The 18,698-nt window shown below is 39.8% G+C and overlaps 1 protein-coding gene across 2 annotated transcripts in view; it reads right to left on the minus strand.

Moving 5' to 3' along the window:
- The window catches only part of CNTN5 (contactin 5), a 1,123,865-nt gene that overhangs the window by 270,702 nt on the left and 834,465 nt on the right, over positions 1-18,698 (minus strand). For both annotated transcript variants that reach the window (XM_070425923.1, XM_070425924.1), the window contains exon 10: positions 3,651-3,832. In XM_070425923.1, the coding sequence (XP_070282024.1) occupies positions 3,651-3,832 (182 nt within the window). The remainder of the gene's footprint in view (positions 1-3,650; positions 3,833-18,698) is intronic.

An 18,698-nucleotide genomic window follows, 5' to 3' on the forward strand; every position in this document is an offset into this window, starting at 1 on the left:
TATATTTTAATACTGACATATTTCTAGTTGAAATAGTAAATTTTAACTATTTAGCAATCAGCTATAGTGCTCTTGCTCTACAGGATGACAAATTACTAGTTGGTGGGAACATGACATATATTTAAACTCATAGACCGCACATCTTTATGTAATAAGATTTTTCTGTACACAAATACCCCCTATTAGGGATCTCCTTATGTATAAAACTGCTTGAAATTGAGCTTCCTTCCCACCTTCCTTCTTTCCTTTGTCTTCCTCCTCCTTCCCCTTTCTTCTCCTTTTGTATCCTCATTCTTTTTTTCTTTCATTTTGATTGAGAACTCTATAAAGCAAGATTCCACTTATACTGGAAATAAGGACTAAAAAATTTGTGTGGCTGGTTAAAACAAGGTGTTTTTCATTAATCATCAGAAGCTACAGAAAAAATAAAGACATCATTTCACCCATTAAACTATTCTATAGTATAAACAAAAGGCATATTCCACAGAATAAGTATGCAGTTTTTCTAAGATTCAAATTCTTAGCAAAATTTTAATTTTTTGCTAGTTTATTTTTATAAGTACTACATTAAAAATTTTATATAATATTAGACATGTAAGTTTACCTTACTTTTTACTCATTTAACTAACACGAACCTCTTTATTTATGTTGTATTATTTGGTGTATGTTTAAAAATACAGATTCTGAGTAATTAACAATAAAATATGTGGCCTAAATCTATACCTAGCATTGATATTAGCACTCATTTTCAATGATTTGACAAAACGTCGAGGCCAGAAAGGTTGCCTTAGAAGCTTGGTTCAACTTTTGCGTCTAACTACTGAACATTGAAAACACTCCCATCATTGTCCTTCCGAAAAGAAAGTGAACCTGAGGAAAGACTATGTTTTCAGTCCTGTGTGACTATTGACCACTTAGATAGATAGGGTCAGCCTCTACTTCTTCCAACACTCGAAATTCAGGTCACAGAGCTTCCAACAGGACCATTCTGAGAGGAGATTTTAAGTACAATCCGTGGATATAGTGGAACCTTTATGCATCTTGCTATCAGTAGCAACTGCCAGTCAGGTCGAAATGTTAGCCAAGATTTTTTCTGTATTTTACAGAGTTGGATGGGTGAGGAGCAAAAGCCCTCCTATCAAACACAATAGTTGTAAAAGTACAAAAGTTGAGTAAACCTATAATAAGCAAGTTATTTCTGGATGTGAAACAGCACTATTCATAAATGCCCCATGCAATAGACATCCGGGGCAAAGCAGGACAGGAAACCGGCCTAAACATGGGCTACAGCAAAAGGCCACATTCTTCTAAAAAAGCTTCCCAAAGGGTCAGAAATACATGCCAAAGTAGCTGGCTAGCTCAGTTTCTCTTTCCAGTCAACAACCTTAATTATTTTCTATCAAAGTGATGCATGCTTTGGGCAGGTTTGTCTGTACCCAGCTGGCCTATAGTGCACACCTAATTGTGCGTGACAAGGAGAGCCCACAGTTATTGCTTAGCAGCATATCCTCTCACCAGAAGGTACACAAATAATATCGAGTAAAAGCAATTGTTTCTACTCTTTCTAGCAATATTTGCCACCGCCTATCAATCAAGTAGCTGGGGTGTGGAGGGGAGCTAGTAGAGTAGTGCCCATAGGAGCTTCTATCCCAGACTGTAATTTTTATTTAGGTGTGGACCATTATTCATAATACAGATTTTGGATTTTTCCAAAATAGCCTTAAAAGTAACAGGCACTCATTGCATTTGTGTGTGTGTGTGTGTGTGTGTGTGTGTGTGGTTTTGAGTAGCAAAGTACTAGGTGAACACTTGTCTTTAGGGATCAGATTTTTATCTGTGAAGATTTCATCCAAATATAATATCCATGGCCTAAAAATAACCAAACCAGGGCTAGTGCTTCAATCTTACAAACTTCTAAATTATTTCATGTATCTTTCTTCTAGGATGCTGTCCCCTGTTTAGCCTTTAAGGTACAAATCCTCTGGAAGCTTTTCCTAAATCCCAGTAGAATGCAGTAGACTGTGCTCCTATAATCTTTTGCACATGCCTTTATCACAGCAGATAGTATACTCAGCTCCAAGGTGGAGTTTGCTTTTCATCTAACCAATGGACCACGAGTTTCTTCAAAGCTCTGTTGCGAGCAGTAATAGGCACTTAATAAACAATGATTAGATCAGTGAATGAATGAATAAAATGCGCATAGTCAATTTGGTTGAAGTGCTGCATTCTTCAAGGTGTTGGTAAGAGATAAAGAAAAAACACAGATTGAGTTCAGATATTAATATTTCAAAATACTCTTTAAGAGTCCCTGTGAAGAACATTAAGCTATTTAGGATAACTGATCTTGAGATACAGTGACAGTCATAGTTGCTTGGAAGATTCAGCTGAATATGTAATTTGGACAATAATTTTATATTGGAAACATCTGTATTTGCTTATATCACTACTAGAGGCCTGGCCTGGGTCCTCTCTCAGTCCAGGACCTCTTGGGGGATGTCCGCCTGCTGGCTTAGGCCTGCTCTCCACAGGGAGCAGGCCTAAACCAGCAGTAGGACATTCCTCTTACAGTACGGGACCCCTCACTCCTTACAGCCCGCCTGCATGCTGCTCCTTACCACTCAGCTTGCTGCTCCTTAGCACTGCCATAGAGGCGGGAAAGGCTCCCACCACCGCCACTGCACTTGCCAGCCATGAGCCCAGTTTCTGGCTGAGCAGCGCTTCCCCTGTGGGAGCATACTGACAACAAGGAGGCAGTTCCTGCGTTGAGTATCTGCCCCCTGGTGGTCAATGTACATCATAGCGACCAGTCATTCTGGTTGTTCTACTGTAACAGTCACTTAGGCTTTTGTTATATAGATTCTGGATTATTCTATTCCTCTCTTTTTTAGTGTCCTCACCTGAGACATAGAATTATATCACTTACCCATTATGTATAATGTTTATTATAAAAATATGAAAAATAGATACAATTTGTGATCCTTAGATGTTAAGAGGAAATTGTAGATGTTTTTGAAGTAGACTTTCCCAATTCTTACACACAACCTGGTTGACTCTTTGGCATTTTTGGACAATATAAACACTTGCAGGCTACAAAGGCTAGTTATGATACAGATGTATGAATTGTCAGCAAAGTTTTTTTGTAAAGGTCAAGAGAGCAGACATTTTTTGGTCTTTGCATTATCTCCTCTCTGTCCCAAGTGCTCAATTCTGCTATAGCAGTGCAAAAATGACATATAGTATGTAAGCACATGAATGTGGCTGTGTCCCAATAAAATTTTATTTAAAAAAAGACAGCTGAGCAGGATATAGTTTATAGGCAATACATTGTTACTCCTGACAACTGTTACTCAGGCCAACAGTGAGAATAAATTAATAAAGATTCTTAACCTTCCCAGACATTAGCTTTGGTGCCAGGAAAACATCTCATTTTATAAACTCTCTTTGCTATACAAAGAACCTGATCATTCCCATTCCTTTTTAAATCATTTCTCGATATAGGGTAATCTTACATGATGCTGTATCACACCAAAGAAGTATTATTATAAATTAAATCTTGTTTTTTGTTTCTAAAAAACAATTAGTTCAAAGTAATTTGCATTTTCAGTTAGGGTCCTGGGACTAGAACATCATGCTTTGCTGAGAGTACTTACTGTATACTTGTAATTGTCCACGAAAGGAATTTTTTCCACGCGAGTTTTCAGCTCTGCACTCATATACGCCTGCATCATCCAGCTGCACGTTGGGTATTTCCAGCACTGCCTGAGATTTCCGCAGCCGTGCCTTGCTAGGGATATAGCCATTAACCTTCATCCATGTAATTGTTGGAACTGGGCTATGATAAGGAGCAAAACTAACGTTAATATACTTTCCACTATTAGGAACATAGATTCTGTTATCTGGTAATTTAAGCACTTAATAGGCTGAGTGCAATAAAGTGTAATCACAATTAAGGACCGTGTGCTGGTTGACATATTTCACTTTCTATGCGGACTGTCTGATAAGTAAATAGTTAGATGCCAAGGAAGACAGTTCCCTTTCTTTCATATTTCAGGAAGGCAATTCATAGACAATACATATGCGTGTTAATACATTATACTTTATTTTTAAAAACCTTTGTAAAATTATTTAAAAGCAATTCGGTGAAATTACAAAATAACAAATACTTATTGCAAGGGATTGAACAAGAGTTTGAACTAAGTGAATTAAGAATCTTTTTTGGCCTCCACTCCTGAAAATATTTTCCTTCGGCAGTGACAAATACAGTTTGCATGTAATCTCTCATCTGTTCTGTATGATGAACATACTTACACATATGATGATATTTTTGTTTTGTCTAAACATGTAACTCATATGCTGGATGTTTCTTATTTTTATTAAAAGATCAAATCCAAGATCAACTCAGGACTTACCTCTGGTTAATAGCTGCGTATTATTCCTTTGTATTGATGTATCAGAACTTAATCAGCCATTCCCTATAGTTAAACATTCAGCATAGTCCCAGTTTTGATTTGTTTCCTTTCTTTGCCACCAAGAAACAATATTACTACAAACAACATTGCACATATATCATGGACTATTGCTTTTATTTTCTGCAGCAAGCATTCACAAAAGTGGAATTGATGGATCAAAGGGCATGTACATTCTTCATTTTAATAAGTACTGCCAGATTGTTTTTCAATAATATAGTGGCAGTCTCCACACCTATCCGTAATATATGAGACTGTTTCCCCATATCCTTGCCGCTATTTTGTGTGATTAATTGTTTAATTTTTGTCAGTATTGAAAGGTAAAAAAATGGCATTTAATACTTTAATTAATATTTCTCTGAACTCTAGGAAGGTTGAACATCTCTTTGTAATTTATTGGCCATTTGCATGTGCTTTTCTGAGATGTTTGCTTATGTTACTTTTCTAATTTTTCTTTCATTTTTCTGTTTCCCTGTTTGTATTGTTTAAATTAATTTCTTCGAGTGTTTTGAGTATTAGAATAATGAAGATTTTGTTTCTCAGAAAAATTCTGTGATATAATTCTATGAACATTTTTTAGGAGAAACAAACATCTGTAGTTTTCTTCATGACTTCTGAATTTTTGTTTTTTAAATAAAATTACCTACAAACCCAAGTTTATGTCCATATTTTCTGCAGCATTCCTAGTAATATTTTCAATTATTTTTATACAGTTGGATCTGTGATCCATCTGGACAATATTCATGTTTGGGGTGTGAGACAGAGAATGCAACTATTTATCTTAGTATTGTTAACACTCCCTTCCCCACAATATTTGGGATGTTGTGTTTGTCATATAATTGGTTCTCACATACTTGACTCTGTTTCAGGCTTTTCAGTTCTGTTCTGCTGATTTATTTATTACTATCTATATTTAATGACCTTTCTGGTCTGGACCTACTCTACTTTTTCAGTTTGATTTCTCACTACTTCCTTCCACATTTCCTGACCCAGAAACACATCTCCCTGTGTTTCCAATCATTTCCGTTAAAATCCTACTGATCCCTTGAGACCCGTCCTAAATGCCTCCTCTTCAGCACTCTTTCCTTATTTGTGCAGTCTGCTGGGATTTTTTATTTTTTTTGCTTTGTGTATACTACTTGCATCTCTTGTAACAGTCTACCATAAATTATATACTAAGGATAGGATATTTTTCCACAAATTTTCTTTACAGGGACAATAGGAATGTTCACTGTTATAAACAATGCTATGATAAAGACCATGTGTGTTTTTGAACATCTTTCTGACTTATTCCTTAGGAATAAAACAGAAGTGAAATAGCTGGATTTGGCTTGATAGTTTTGCTTGTTTGTTTAGGTACATACTGTATAGACAACATACAGGAAGACTGAACCTTGCATTTTTTTGAATAATGCTTAAGTTGGCATGGCATATCATTCTTTTAATATATATGAAAAATGATTTATGAAATTTCAAAATTGATTTTTAGAGATAGAGGGAAACAGAGAGAGAAAAAAAAACATTGATATGATAGCCTCCTGCATGCCCCGCACTGGGGAGCAAGCCCATAATTTGGGCATGTGGGGGACCTGGAATAGAACCAGCAACCTTTCAGTGTAGGGGACCACACCCAACCGCCTGAGTCACACCAGCCAGGGCATTATTTTTTAATCTAGGATTTTTGTGTCACTATTCAAAGGTGAGATTGTATGTAGTTTATTAAGTTGGTTGGTGTGTGAGTGTGTGTGTGTGTGTGTGTGTGTGTCTGTGTTAGTGAGCTGGTGGTTTGTTCACAGGCTAGCTTTGACAAATTATGTCACACAGTGATGAATGATAGCTTGGGAAACATGCCAGAATACTTCCATCTCCTGTTCTGATAGCTTAAATGGTAGAGAAATTATATGTTCTTTAGAATACTGATAGGACTCTCACAAAAAGTTATCTGGGTCTGCTACCATTAATAAAGTTAGGGTGTTGTTGTTTTTTGCTTGTTTGTTTACAAGTGTTTTCAATTTCTTCTTTCTACTTTAATTATGTTGTGTTCAAATATCTGCTGCATCAATGTTGGCAATCAATATTTTCCTAGAAAATCAACTGTTTCATCTATGATTTCTGTGTTTTATAAAGAGTAACTGTTTAAATCTATTTCCTTCTTATTTTATTTTCTATTTTTAGCAATCCATGATGCCTAGGAGCACTGGCCTTCAATGATACAACTAAGGTTTAAGTACAATTTAGACACAAAGATGCTGTGTAACCTTAGGAACGTTATCCAAGTTCTATGAATTTTGTTTAACGGATATATTTTAGAAATTAAAAAGACCAAATATGTTATTTTATATTTGGTCATAGACTGACTGGAATCCCAGTACAGACTTCAGGAAGTCATTATCTGTGTCTCTCCCCTTTCTCTTATTCTGTCCTGTAAGTTTCAGTCCCCTCAGCCTCCTGGCTATTCCTACTCTGTCTTTTCAGCTCAGTGCATCTGTCCTGCTCTGCCGGGGTTCCTACTCCCTGGGTTGGTTTGGAGGGAATGCCTCCTGGCAGAAATCTGTACTGATGGTAAACTTCACGTTGTTTGTCTTCATTCTCTGAGGGATGCATTCCTGCACTGTCTATTATCCAGTAAATAAAATAATTGTTCCTTATGTTTTTTCAGGTTTTTAGTTGTTTACAGTTGATGCCTAGTGAGATACCAATTATTTTGCCATGCTTGGTAATAGTAGTCAAAAGTTGTTTTAATAAAGAAAAAATAAGTCTGGTAACAATAAAATCCCATTAACAAAAGAACGAGTAAATATGTTTTATATATTTACACATTAGATTCATCAGGTAAAATAAATAAACTACAACTACCTTCAACACTACGGAAAAATCTTAGAAACAAAATTTGATTGAGGGATTCTAGCCCAGAAGAGATGAGGAACATTTATCCTGACAGTGAAAGTATGTTCTTGGCCATAAAATCCATGTGCATGAACACAGAATAGTATGAGATAGCATGATAGATTGGTAGAACTTTGCATAGCTTGGTATGCTACATGCATGAGGTGTGCAGGAAAGCACTGGCAAGTGCATGGAAAGTGTATTTTCTTTTAAAAAAGCAAAGAGATATTTCAAATTATAAAAGTTTTAATGCTGTTTATTTCCTTTTTTCCTTTCTTTCTTCTATCCTCAAGATTAGTATCCTAAAATTTTTTACTTTAAATATCGAGAAGCTTTGGAATGTGAAAATATTGAAAAGCATTGATGGAGTGGCTGAAAATTTATTAGTAAAGATTTCTGTGTGCAATGATGTATACAACTCTTTAAATGAAATAGTGATTCTGAGTCTACTGCTAATTTTTTACAGGCATTTTGGTATCCCATTTTCATTGATGTTTCTATGACAACTTAGGGAAAATAATAATTTTTGCTGCTTTCAAATTACTTACTTGTAATCAAGGATGATTCATTCATTATTTTTGTAGTCAGTCGGGACTTTAAAAAAATCTAAGAGTATGATCAGATTTTAGTTTTCTTAAATTTATTTAAAGCCAATTTCTTTCCAGTAACAACTGGCAAGTGGGATTGTTGCTTAAAAGGGGGACTGATTTTAACTACAGTAAAAGGACGAGTAGAAATGTCAGCTTTGCTAGGAAGGCATAGCAGAGTTCTATTTATCCTTATTTTAGTCTGTGGAAATTATATCTGTATAACTACACATTTGATTTTCATGTAGAATAAGCAATGCACCTTACAGAATTCATAAAGAAACTTTTTTCTAGCTAATGCTATATTGAGAACAGTGCTATTCATTTGGTTCGAAAATATTCTGTAATGACAGTAAAAGCCTCTGTGAAGTCACATTGAAATTCTGACACAAGCTTTTTGTTATGCGCTGTTGAAGTGACAGGATAAAAAGTGCCTCCAAATGTAGTTCAAGAAAGTAAGAAAAGTGTTGGATGAACTTTGGCCATTGTTGAAGTCATTAAAGGTATTTTTTAAAGATCATTTTTGTACACATAATAAGGTAATGTGTAGGATCTGTCAAGGCAGACGGACCACTTAGCTGTAAAGATTTAATGATTTCAAAGGAAAGTACTCCCAAACTGCAAATCACCATTCATACACAAATTGTAGGGCTGTCTAATGGAGGTTCCTATTTTCCTTGCATAAGTCACTAGTGAGATATGAATTTTATATCTGATGTGAAAATATATACAGTTATGGCTCCTTTGTGACTTGCACACACAAAAAAATAAGGAAACACTGTATGTGTTTGATAGAAACTCAAAGAACCAAGTTTTATAACTTTTCTCTAAGAAAGGACATAAAAAGCCATCATAAAAAAGCTATGGAGACAAAGGTATTTTTTGGTTTATGATCCTGTATCTCAAATGCATATGTAAATAGATAGATAGATTATAGATTATTATAGATGATTAGATAGAGAGAGAGATAGATAGATAGATAAAAAATTCAACCATTAATATGTGTGATCACTGCTGGCTATATAATATACAAAATTTTGAAGGCAAAGCTTCATTTGGAAACTTTCGGGGCAGTGAGCATGATGCCTGGGTCTTTCTTGAGAGGACCCTGCCCAAGAGGCAAGAGACCACTGTTTCAGCCACTACAAAATTGGACTAATTGGCACTTAGGGAGAAAAAAATTAACTGCATCTATCTTAAGTATGAGTTTTGGATCTCTCTGCTTTCTGATTACTAACTCATGTATTAACTCATAGCCTTCCCATGGCATTATTTCAACTTAGATCTGAAGAATCACAGTTCAGAATATATAATTCTACCCACTTTTAATTATCTTAGGAAAGAATCAAATTTAGGTAAAGAATCTTGGTAGTTTCTGTGAGATTATTTTCATTACTGAGTATGATATTAGCTATGGACTTTTAATATACGGCCTTTATTATGTTAAGATAATATCCCTCTATTCTTAGTTTGTTCAGAGTTTTTATCATAAAAAAGATATTGAATTTTGTCATATGTTATTTTTCAATGAGATATCATGAGGTTTTAATTCTTCATTGTGTTAATGAAGTGCATCACAGTAATTCATTTTCATATGTTGGACCACCCTTGCATCCCAAAGATGAATCTCATTTGCTTAAGGTGTATATCCTTTTTAATATACTGTTCAATATACTTTGCTCACATTGCATTGATGATTTTTGCATCTGTCTTCATCAGGGATACTGGCCTGTTGGTTTTCTTTTCTTGTTATGTCTTTGCCTGGCTTTGGTCTCAGGTAATGCTGGCCTCATAAAATGAGTTTGGATGTGTTCTTTCCTCTCCAAGTTTTTGGAAGAATTTGAGGATTTGCATTGATTCTTCTTTAAATAGTTGGTAAAATTAACTACTAAAGCCATCAGGTCCTGAGATTTTCTTTGTTTGGAGGTTATTGATTACTGATTCAATCTCCTTACTAGTTATATATCTGTTCAGATATTCTATTTCTTCATTATGCAGTCTCTATAGGCTGTGGCTCTAAAAATGTATCCATTTCTTCTGAGTTATTACATTTTTAAACGTATAATTGTTCAGAGTAGTCTCTAATGATCCCTTTTATTTCTTTATCATCAGTTGTAATGTTTCCTCTTTTACCGTAGTTATGATTTTATTCATTTTAATCTCTTCTTAGTGTAGCTCTTGGTTTGTCAATTTTATCTTTTCAAAAAGTCAACTCAGTTTTATTGATATATTTTTTTATTATTTTTTAAAGAGAGAGGAAGAGAGAGAGGAAGAGAGGTTGCCGCCTGCACATACCCTGACCACACCCTGACAGGGAATGAAACCTGCGACCTGGGTATGTGCCCTGACCAGGAAGTGATCCCCCTACCTTTCGGGTACTGGACAATGCTCCCAACAAGTGAGCCACACCAGCCAGAGCCTGTTGTTTCTCTATTCTCTGTTTCATTTGTACCTACTCTAATGTTTATTTCCTTCTTTCTAATTTTGGATTTAGTTTGTTCTTTTTCTAGTTTTTAGGTATAAAAATAGGATATTTATTTAAGAGCTTTCTTCTTTTTAATTTTAATTTTTAAAATATATTTTATTGATTTTTTACAGAGAGGAAGGGAAACGGATAGAGAGCTAGAAACATCGATGAGAGAGAAACATCGATCAGCTGCCTCCTGCACATCCTGTACTGGGGATGTGCCCGCAACCAAGGTACATGCCCTTGACCAGAATCGAACCTGGGACGCTTGAGTCCGCAGGCCGACGCTCTATCCGCTGAGCCAAACCGGTCAGGGCTATTTTAATTTTTTTAAAGTTGCCATTTATCATCATAACTTTCCTCTTATTATTCCTTTCACTGCATCTCATAAGTTGTTATATTTTGTATTTTTGTTTTCATTTGTTTGGAGATATCTTCGAAGTTCTCTTTTGATTTTTTCTTAGACTCAGTTGTTTTTGATGTGTTAGTTAATTTTCACATATTTGTGAATTTTCTAGTTTTCTAACTATTATTCTAGTTTCATTCCATTGTGGTTGAAAATTACAATTGGTACTAGAGGCTCAGTGCATGAAATTCTTGCATGGGTAGGGTCCCTAGCGGCTACCTGCCACTGGCCGGGGTCTCCATTCCTGCGATTGGCAGCCTGGCCACGCCCCCTAGTTGAACTCCCAGTCGAACTCCCTATTGAACTCCCGGTTGAGGGGACAATTTGCATATTAGGCTTTTATTATATAGGATTATTTCAATCTTTTAATATTTATCAAGAATCATTTTTTGAACTAACATGTGACATATCCTGGAGAATATTCCATATGTGCTTAATAAGAATGTATATTCTTCTGCTGTTGGGTAGAATGTCCTGCATATAGGACTGTTATGTCAATTTGATCTGAAGTGTTCAAGTCTGCTGTTTCATTGTTGATTTTCTGTCTGAATGTTCTATCAATAGTAAAAGTGTGATATTGTAATCTATTATTGCATTTCTGTCAATTTCTCCCTCAGTCTGTCAATGTTCACTTTATATATTTAGATGCCTTGATGCTGGGTGTATTTATAACTGTTATATCTTCATGGTAAATTGACCCTTTTTATCATTATACTAGAGGCCCGGTGCACAGATTCATGCACCTGTGGGGTCCCTAGGCCTGACCTGCAGGGATTGGGCTGAAACTGGCTCTCCAACATTCCCCGAGAGCTCCCAGATTGCGAGAGGGTGCAGGCCAGGCCAAGGGACCCCACTAGTGCACGATTGGGCTGGGGAGGGACTGCAGGAGGGCTCCAGGGCATATCCAGTCCATCTCGCCCAGTCCTAATCTGCCCAACCCCAGCAGCAAGCTAACCTATCAGTTGAAGCATCTGCCCCCTGGTGGTCAGTGTGCATCATAGCGACTGGTTGAATGCTCGAATAGTCAGAGGAACAATTAGCACATTAGGCTTTTATATATAGACTAGAGGCCCGGTGCACAAAAATTTGTGCACTCGGGGGGGAAGGGGGTTCCTCAGCCCATCCTGTGCCCTCTCCCAGTCTGAGACCCCTCGGGAGATAATGACCTGCTGGCTTAGGCCTGCTCCCGGGTGGCAGAGGGCAGGCCCAATCCCTGGATGCAGCCCCTGGTCAGGCTCAGAGCAGGGCCGATTGGGGAGTTGGGGTGCCGCCCCCTGACACGCACAGAGCAGGGCCCATCAGGGGGGTTGGGGCTCCATACCCTGTCACACACAGGGCAGGGCCCAACAGGGGGTTGAGGAGCTCCCCACTCTCACTCACAGAGTAGGGCCAATAGGGGAGTTGGGGCACCGCCACCTGTCACACACAGAGCAGGGCGGATCAGAGGGTTGGGGCGCTGCCCCCTGTCATGCACAGAGCAGGGCCCATCAGGGGGGTTGAGGCTCCATACCCTATCACCCACAGAGCAGGGCTGATCAGGGGGTTGGGGAGCTCCCAGCTCCCCGCTGTCACACACAGAGCAGGGACCATGAGGGGGTTGAGGAGCTCCCCTCTGTCACTCACAGAGTAGGGCCGATAGGGGAGTTGGGGCACCGCCCCCTGTCACACACAGAGCAGGGCCGATCAGGGGGTTGGGGCGCCGCCACTGTCACACGCAGGGCAGGGCCGATGGGGAGGTTATGGTTCTACCCTGTCACACACAAAGCAGGGCCCGTGGGGCGGCGGGGGGTAGTTGGGGCACCGCACCCTGTCACACACAGCAGGGCTGATCAGGGGGTTGGGGCGCAGCCACTGTCACACTGATCCGGTGCCAGGAGGCCTCGTGGATCCGCTGATCCCGGTGCTGGGAGGCATATTACCCTTTTACTATATAGAATAGAGGCCTGGGGGCCGGCTGGTTTGCCCTGAAGGGTGTCCTGGATCAGGATGGGGGTCCCCACTGGGGTGCCTTGCCAGCCTGGATGAGGGGATGATGGCTGTTTGCAGCTGGTCACACACCCTTCAGGGTGGGGGTCCCCACTGCGGTGCCTGGCCAGTCTGGGTGAGGGGCTGAGGGCTGTTTGCAGCTGGTCACACACCCTTCAGGGTGGGGGTCCCCACTGGGGTGCCTGGCCAGTCTGGGTGAGGGGCTGAGGGCTGCTTTCAGTCTGGCGGTTGTTGATTGAAGCTCCCAATGGCTCCTTTTTTTAATTTTATTCTGGGCCAGCTTTAGCTCTGGCTCTAGCTCTGAGAGCAGGTATCTGGTTTGTTTCCGTTCTATAATCGAAACAATGTATAACTTCAGCTCTGAGATCCCCGCCTATATTTGTTAGAATGTTTCAAACTGCCAGCTCAGAGGCCGGCAGCGCAGGCGGGGAATGTTGGAGTCTGCAGTCACGGGAGCAAGCAAGCCTCATGTTCACTTCCAGCTGCCTGGCTGCCGGCCGCCATCTTGGCTGACAGTTAATTTGCATAAGGATATGCTGATTAGCCAATGGGAAGGGTAGCGGTCGTACGCCAATTACCATGTTTCTCTTTTATTAGTGTAGACTAGAGGCCCAGTGCACAAAAATTTGTGCACTGGTAGGGGGGGGTAGAGGGGGTCCCTCAGCCCGGACTGTGCCATCTCACAGTCTGGGACCCCTCAGAAGATAACGACCTGCTGGCTAAGGCCTGCTCCCAGGTGGCAGAGGGCAGGCCCAATCCCTAGGTGCAGCCCCTGGTCGGGCTCAGAGCAGGGCCGATTTGGGAGTTGGGGTGCCGCCTCCTGTCATGCACAGCGCAGGGCGGATCGGGAGGTTGCAATGCCACCCCTAGTCACGCTCAGGGTACGGCCAATCAGGGGGTTGGGGCACTGCCCCCTGTCATGCACAGAGCAGGGCCCATCATGGGGGTTGGGGCTCCATACCCTGTCACACACAGAGCAGGGCCAATCAGGGGGTTGGGGAGCTCCCCCCTGTCACGCACAGAGCAGGGCCCATCAGGGGGGTTGGGGCTTCGTACCCTGTCACACACAGTGCAGGGCCCATCAGGGATTTGGGGAGCTCCCCCCTGTCATGCACAGAGCAGGGCCGATCAGGGGGTTGAGGAGCTGCCCCCTGTCACACACAGAGCCGCAGGGCAATCAGGGGGTTTGGGCACTGCCCCCTGTCACGCTGATCCTGGTGCCGGGAGGCCTTGTGGCTCTGCTGATCCCACCCGGCAGGGTCACAGATCCGGGTCCCAGACCGCAGACAGCCTTGCCTGCTGCCGCCTGCCTTCAGTATGCAAATTAGCCGCCATCTTGTTGCTTCAGGGTGGGGGTCCCCACTGGGGTGCCTGGCCAGTCTGGGTGAGGGGCTGAGGGCCGTTTTCAGGCTGGCGGGCGACTGAAGCTCCAAACCTCTCCTTTTTTTCTTTTTTTTTTATTCTGGCATTTATTTACCTTCTATGGCTGTCACTGGAGCTGAGAGCCGGCTTTCTCTCTGAGGCTCGGCTGAAAGCAGGTTTCTGGCCTTTGTTTTCTGTATTCGAAACAATGTTGCGACTCCAGCTCTGAGATCCAGGCTGACTGACAGGAAGTTTCTGGGGTTTTGTTTATCTTCTATAAATGTTACGATGTTTCCAACTGAAGCTCAGAGGCCGGCAAGGCAGGCGGGGAACGTTGGAGTCCTCTGTCACTGAAGGAAGCAAGCCTCCCTGTTCGCATCAGCTACCTGGCTGCCGGCCGCCATCTTGGCTGACAGTTAATTTGCATATCTCCCTGATTAGCCAATGGGAAGGGTAGTGGTCGTATGCTAATTACCATGTTTCTCTTTTATTAGTGTAGATAGATTATGTCCTTTGTCTTTTGTGAAAATTTTGGCATACCATCTATTTTGTCTGATATAAGGATAGTCTCCCCACCCCCACCCCTCTATTTTTGGTTACCATTTATATGAAATACCATTTCTCATCTCTTTAGTTTCCATTTATGTGTGTCCTTAATTCAGAAATGAGTTGACTATTGTTAGATCTAGTTTTATTTTAAATCCATTCAACTACTCTATATCATTTTATTGGGAAGTTTAAATGTAAAATAATTATTGATAGAAAGGGCTTACTATTTAAATTCAAAATAGTAATTTTTAGATAAATTAAACACTCAAAAATCTCAAGGGGTATGAGTTTATAAAGGGCTTTTTTTTTAAATATAGATTTTTAGAGAGAGAGAAAGGCAGAAGAGGGAGAAACATCGATGTGAGAACAAAACCTCAACTAGCTCCCTCCTGAGTGCCCCACCCCAGTGACTGAGCTTGAAACCCAGGCACATGCCTAGACTGAGACCTTTCTGGTATACAGGATGATGCCCAACCAACTGAGACACACTGGCTAGGGCACTATAAAATAATTATCGATAGGAAGGGCTACTATTGCAATTTTGTTAATTGCCTTGGTCTATTTTCTAGTTCTTTTATCTGTCCTTTCTTTTTTATCTTCCCTGTGATTCATTGACTTTTGGGGGATATTAATATGCTTTGATTTTATTCTCTTTCCCTTTTCTATAAGTATTTTCTTTGTGGTTACCATGGGGCATATATAAAACAACTTATAGTTATAACAATACCTTTTAAGCTAATCACAATTTAACTTCCACCACTTACAAAATCTCTACATGTTCTTCCCTTAATGCCTGTGTCATTAAGTACATCTTTGTATATTGTGTATCTATTAACTTATTATCTTAATTGTACTTATTTTAATATTTTTTCTTTTAATTTTTATACTAGAATTAAAAGTGATTTACCTTTACTGTATGATAGTATTCTTATTTGGCTATATATTTTCTAGATGTATTTAGCTAGATATTTACCTTTGCCAGTAAATTTTATACTTTTATATGCTTTCATCTTATGGTTTATGATCCTTCTGTTTGAGTCTGTAGACCTCTGCTTAGCGTTTCTTTTAAGGAGGTTCTAATGGTAATGGACTTCAGGTCTGTCTGTCTTGGAAAGTCTTCATCTCTCCTGCATTTTTGAAAGACAATTTTGCCAGTATAAAATTCTTACTTGGTAATTTTTCACTTGAGCACTTTGAATATATCACCCTACTCCCTTTGGCCTGTAATGTTTCTGCTGAGAAATCTGCTTATGAACTTATGGGGATTCCTTGTATGAGCCAAGTCACATTTCTCATGCTACTTGCTTTCTTTGTCTCTGACTTCTGATAGTTTGATTATTATGTATCTTAGTTTGTATTTTTTGAGTTCATCTAACTTATGGTTCCTTGGGCTTCCTTGATCTGGATGGCCATATCAGTTCCCAGATTTAGGAAGTTTTTGGCCATTATTTTATTGAATAAGCTTTCTGCCCCCTTTTCTCCATCCTATTTCTGAGACTCCTATAACACATATATTGTCTGGCTTGATGGTTTCCCATAAGTCTCTTAAGCTTTCCTCACTCTTTTTCATTAAAAATAGTTTTGCTCCTTTGACTATATAATTTCCAATAACTTGTCTTTGAGTTCATAGATAAGTTTGTTGGGCTTTTAAAATTTATTTCAGAGAGAGGAAGAGAGGGAAAGAGAGAAATAGAAACATCAATGATAAGAGAGAATCATCTATCGCTGTCTTCTATATGCCCCCTACTGGGGATTGAGCCCACAACCTGGGCATGTGCCCAGACCAGGAATTGAACTTTGTGACCTCTTGGTTCATGTGTCCACATTCAACCACTGTGCCATGCCAGCTGGACCATAGATATGTGTGTGTTTTTTCCTGATTTATCTACTCTGTATTTAAACCTTCTAGTGAATTTCTCAGTTCAATTATTTTATTCTTCGGTTTCATGATTTATTTCAATTGGCACATTTTTATATTTTTGATCTCTTGGTTGAAATTCTCACTTTTTCATGTATTGTTTGCCTGACCCCATGTAACATATTTATGATTATTATTTTGAATTTTCTGTCAGGTAAGTCATATAACTCATTTTCATTAGAGTCAGTTTTTGGACATTTATCTTGTGTCTTTGGAACATATGTTCTTGTTTCTTCATTTTCCTTGACTCTTTGTATCAGTGTCTACACAGAAGACAAAACAGCCACATCTCCCAGACTTTACACACTGGTCTCACACAGGGGAAGCCCTTCATGAATTAACCCAGCCAGAGATTTTTGGGGTGTCTCAAATCTCTGTTCTAGTTCAAACTTCTGTCTTCGCTCTCAGTTGCTCATATGCATCTAGAGCAGTGGTTCTCAACCTTCCTATTGCCGCGACCCTTTAATACAGTTCCTCATGTTGTGGTGACCCCCCAATTTCATTGTTACAAATTGAACATAATTAAAGCATAGTGATTAATCACAAAAACAATATGTAATTATATATGTGTTGTCCGATGGTCTTAGGCGACCCCTGTGAAAGGGTTGTTCGACCCCCAAAGGGGTCGCGACCCACAGGTTGAGAACCGCTGATCTAGAGTATGCTGTGTCCTGCCAGTGGTCTTAGACATCCTAGACAGAGGCCAGTGCCACAGAAGTCCCCAGAAAAATAAGAATGTGTGGCCCAGGACTTTTCTTCCTTCCCCAGGAAGAAGTTGGGATCTGTGTGTTTTTTCCACCAGAAAACTTTGCACTGAGTCAAGGGGTGTGGCCGTGACATGAGTAGCTTGCTAGTTCAACTTCGGCCTTTGTTCTCAGAGGTCCACAGGTGATTAGCACTGCCATGTCCCATTCGCACTCTGAGACAGGTGACACAGAAGCCATTGCATCAAGCAGCCCCAGAGACATCAGAATATTGGGCAAATGTTCTAGTCCTTCCTTTTTCTCTAAGGGAGAAGCCGGGACCTGGGGTTTCTTCCCAAATGGCACTGTGTCAGGAGTGTGGCTTGTGGAGAGAGAGTCTTAAAATTCCTACTGGCTTTGATGTGGTTGGTTTTGCTCTTGACCAGGATGCAAGGACCTCTCAACTATATAGTTTCCGATTTCTCACAAAGGGCACTGTTCTGGGCACTGTTGTTGAATCAGTATGCCTGTCGGGGGAAGACAGTTCCAGGACTTTCTATTCCACCATCTTCCTGTTATCACTGTAATGAATTAATTTTTATAACAACTCTGTGAAGTACAAATGATCATTTTGTCTGGTTTACACATGAAGAACAAAGACATCAAGAAAATTTAGAGTGAATTCTGTTAAGATGGGAGAAATGTGATTAAATGTAAGTGCAGATGAGAAAAAGCCAGTAGAGAGAAAGATACTGAAAGTAGTGGGAAGGTTTAAAGCATAATGAAGGTAGATTTGTATTAGTGATAATGATGCCTTTTTGTTGTTCTAAAAAGAGGTAAGGAAAGGGGTATGAAGGGAAGTTGAGAGGATTGGAGGTCTGGAGTCAGGAAGCGAAGCCATTTCTTGTCCAATAGTTTCAAATTAACTGTGTAAGGTAGCATCTGACTGAAGTGGGAGATGTAGATTTGAGGACAATGGTACTGGAATTAGCTACTGTAAAGACAGAGCAGGCTGGGGGGCAGCACTGTGGGCCTAAGTAAGGCTAGGGCCACTACATTTACAGAGGAACCAGTCTGTAGAGGTCTCTGCTTTCTCTAACAGTACTAAGCAGCTTGAGTAGAAGTACACAGACATTGAATAGATTCAGTATTTGAAGAGTGAGAGTAGTGAAAAACATTATGGCAAGAGAGTTAAAGATATGAAAGAATGACTAAAGCAGTGAGTCATATCCTCTAGTTTATAAAAGTAAGCAATGAAAACAGAGGTCCTGATAAATAGGAAAAAATTGAAGATCATAAATAATGTTATTTTGATAATTACAATGCTTGATAATGAGGATAAATGTTGCTAGCTAAGGTATTTTTTATACTTCCTTTGGAATTATTTT

This window comes from Myotis yumanensis, unplaced genomic scaffold (assembly GCF_028538775.1).
Source record: "Myotis yumanensis isolate MYYU_CA2020_CCGP unplaced genomic scaffold, mMyoYum1.0.hap1 SCAF_10, whole genome shotgun sequence".
NCBI classification, from domain to species: Eukaryota; Metazoa; Chordata; class Mammalia; order Chiroptera; family Vespertilionidae; genus Myotis; species Myotis yumanensis.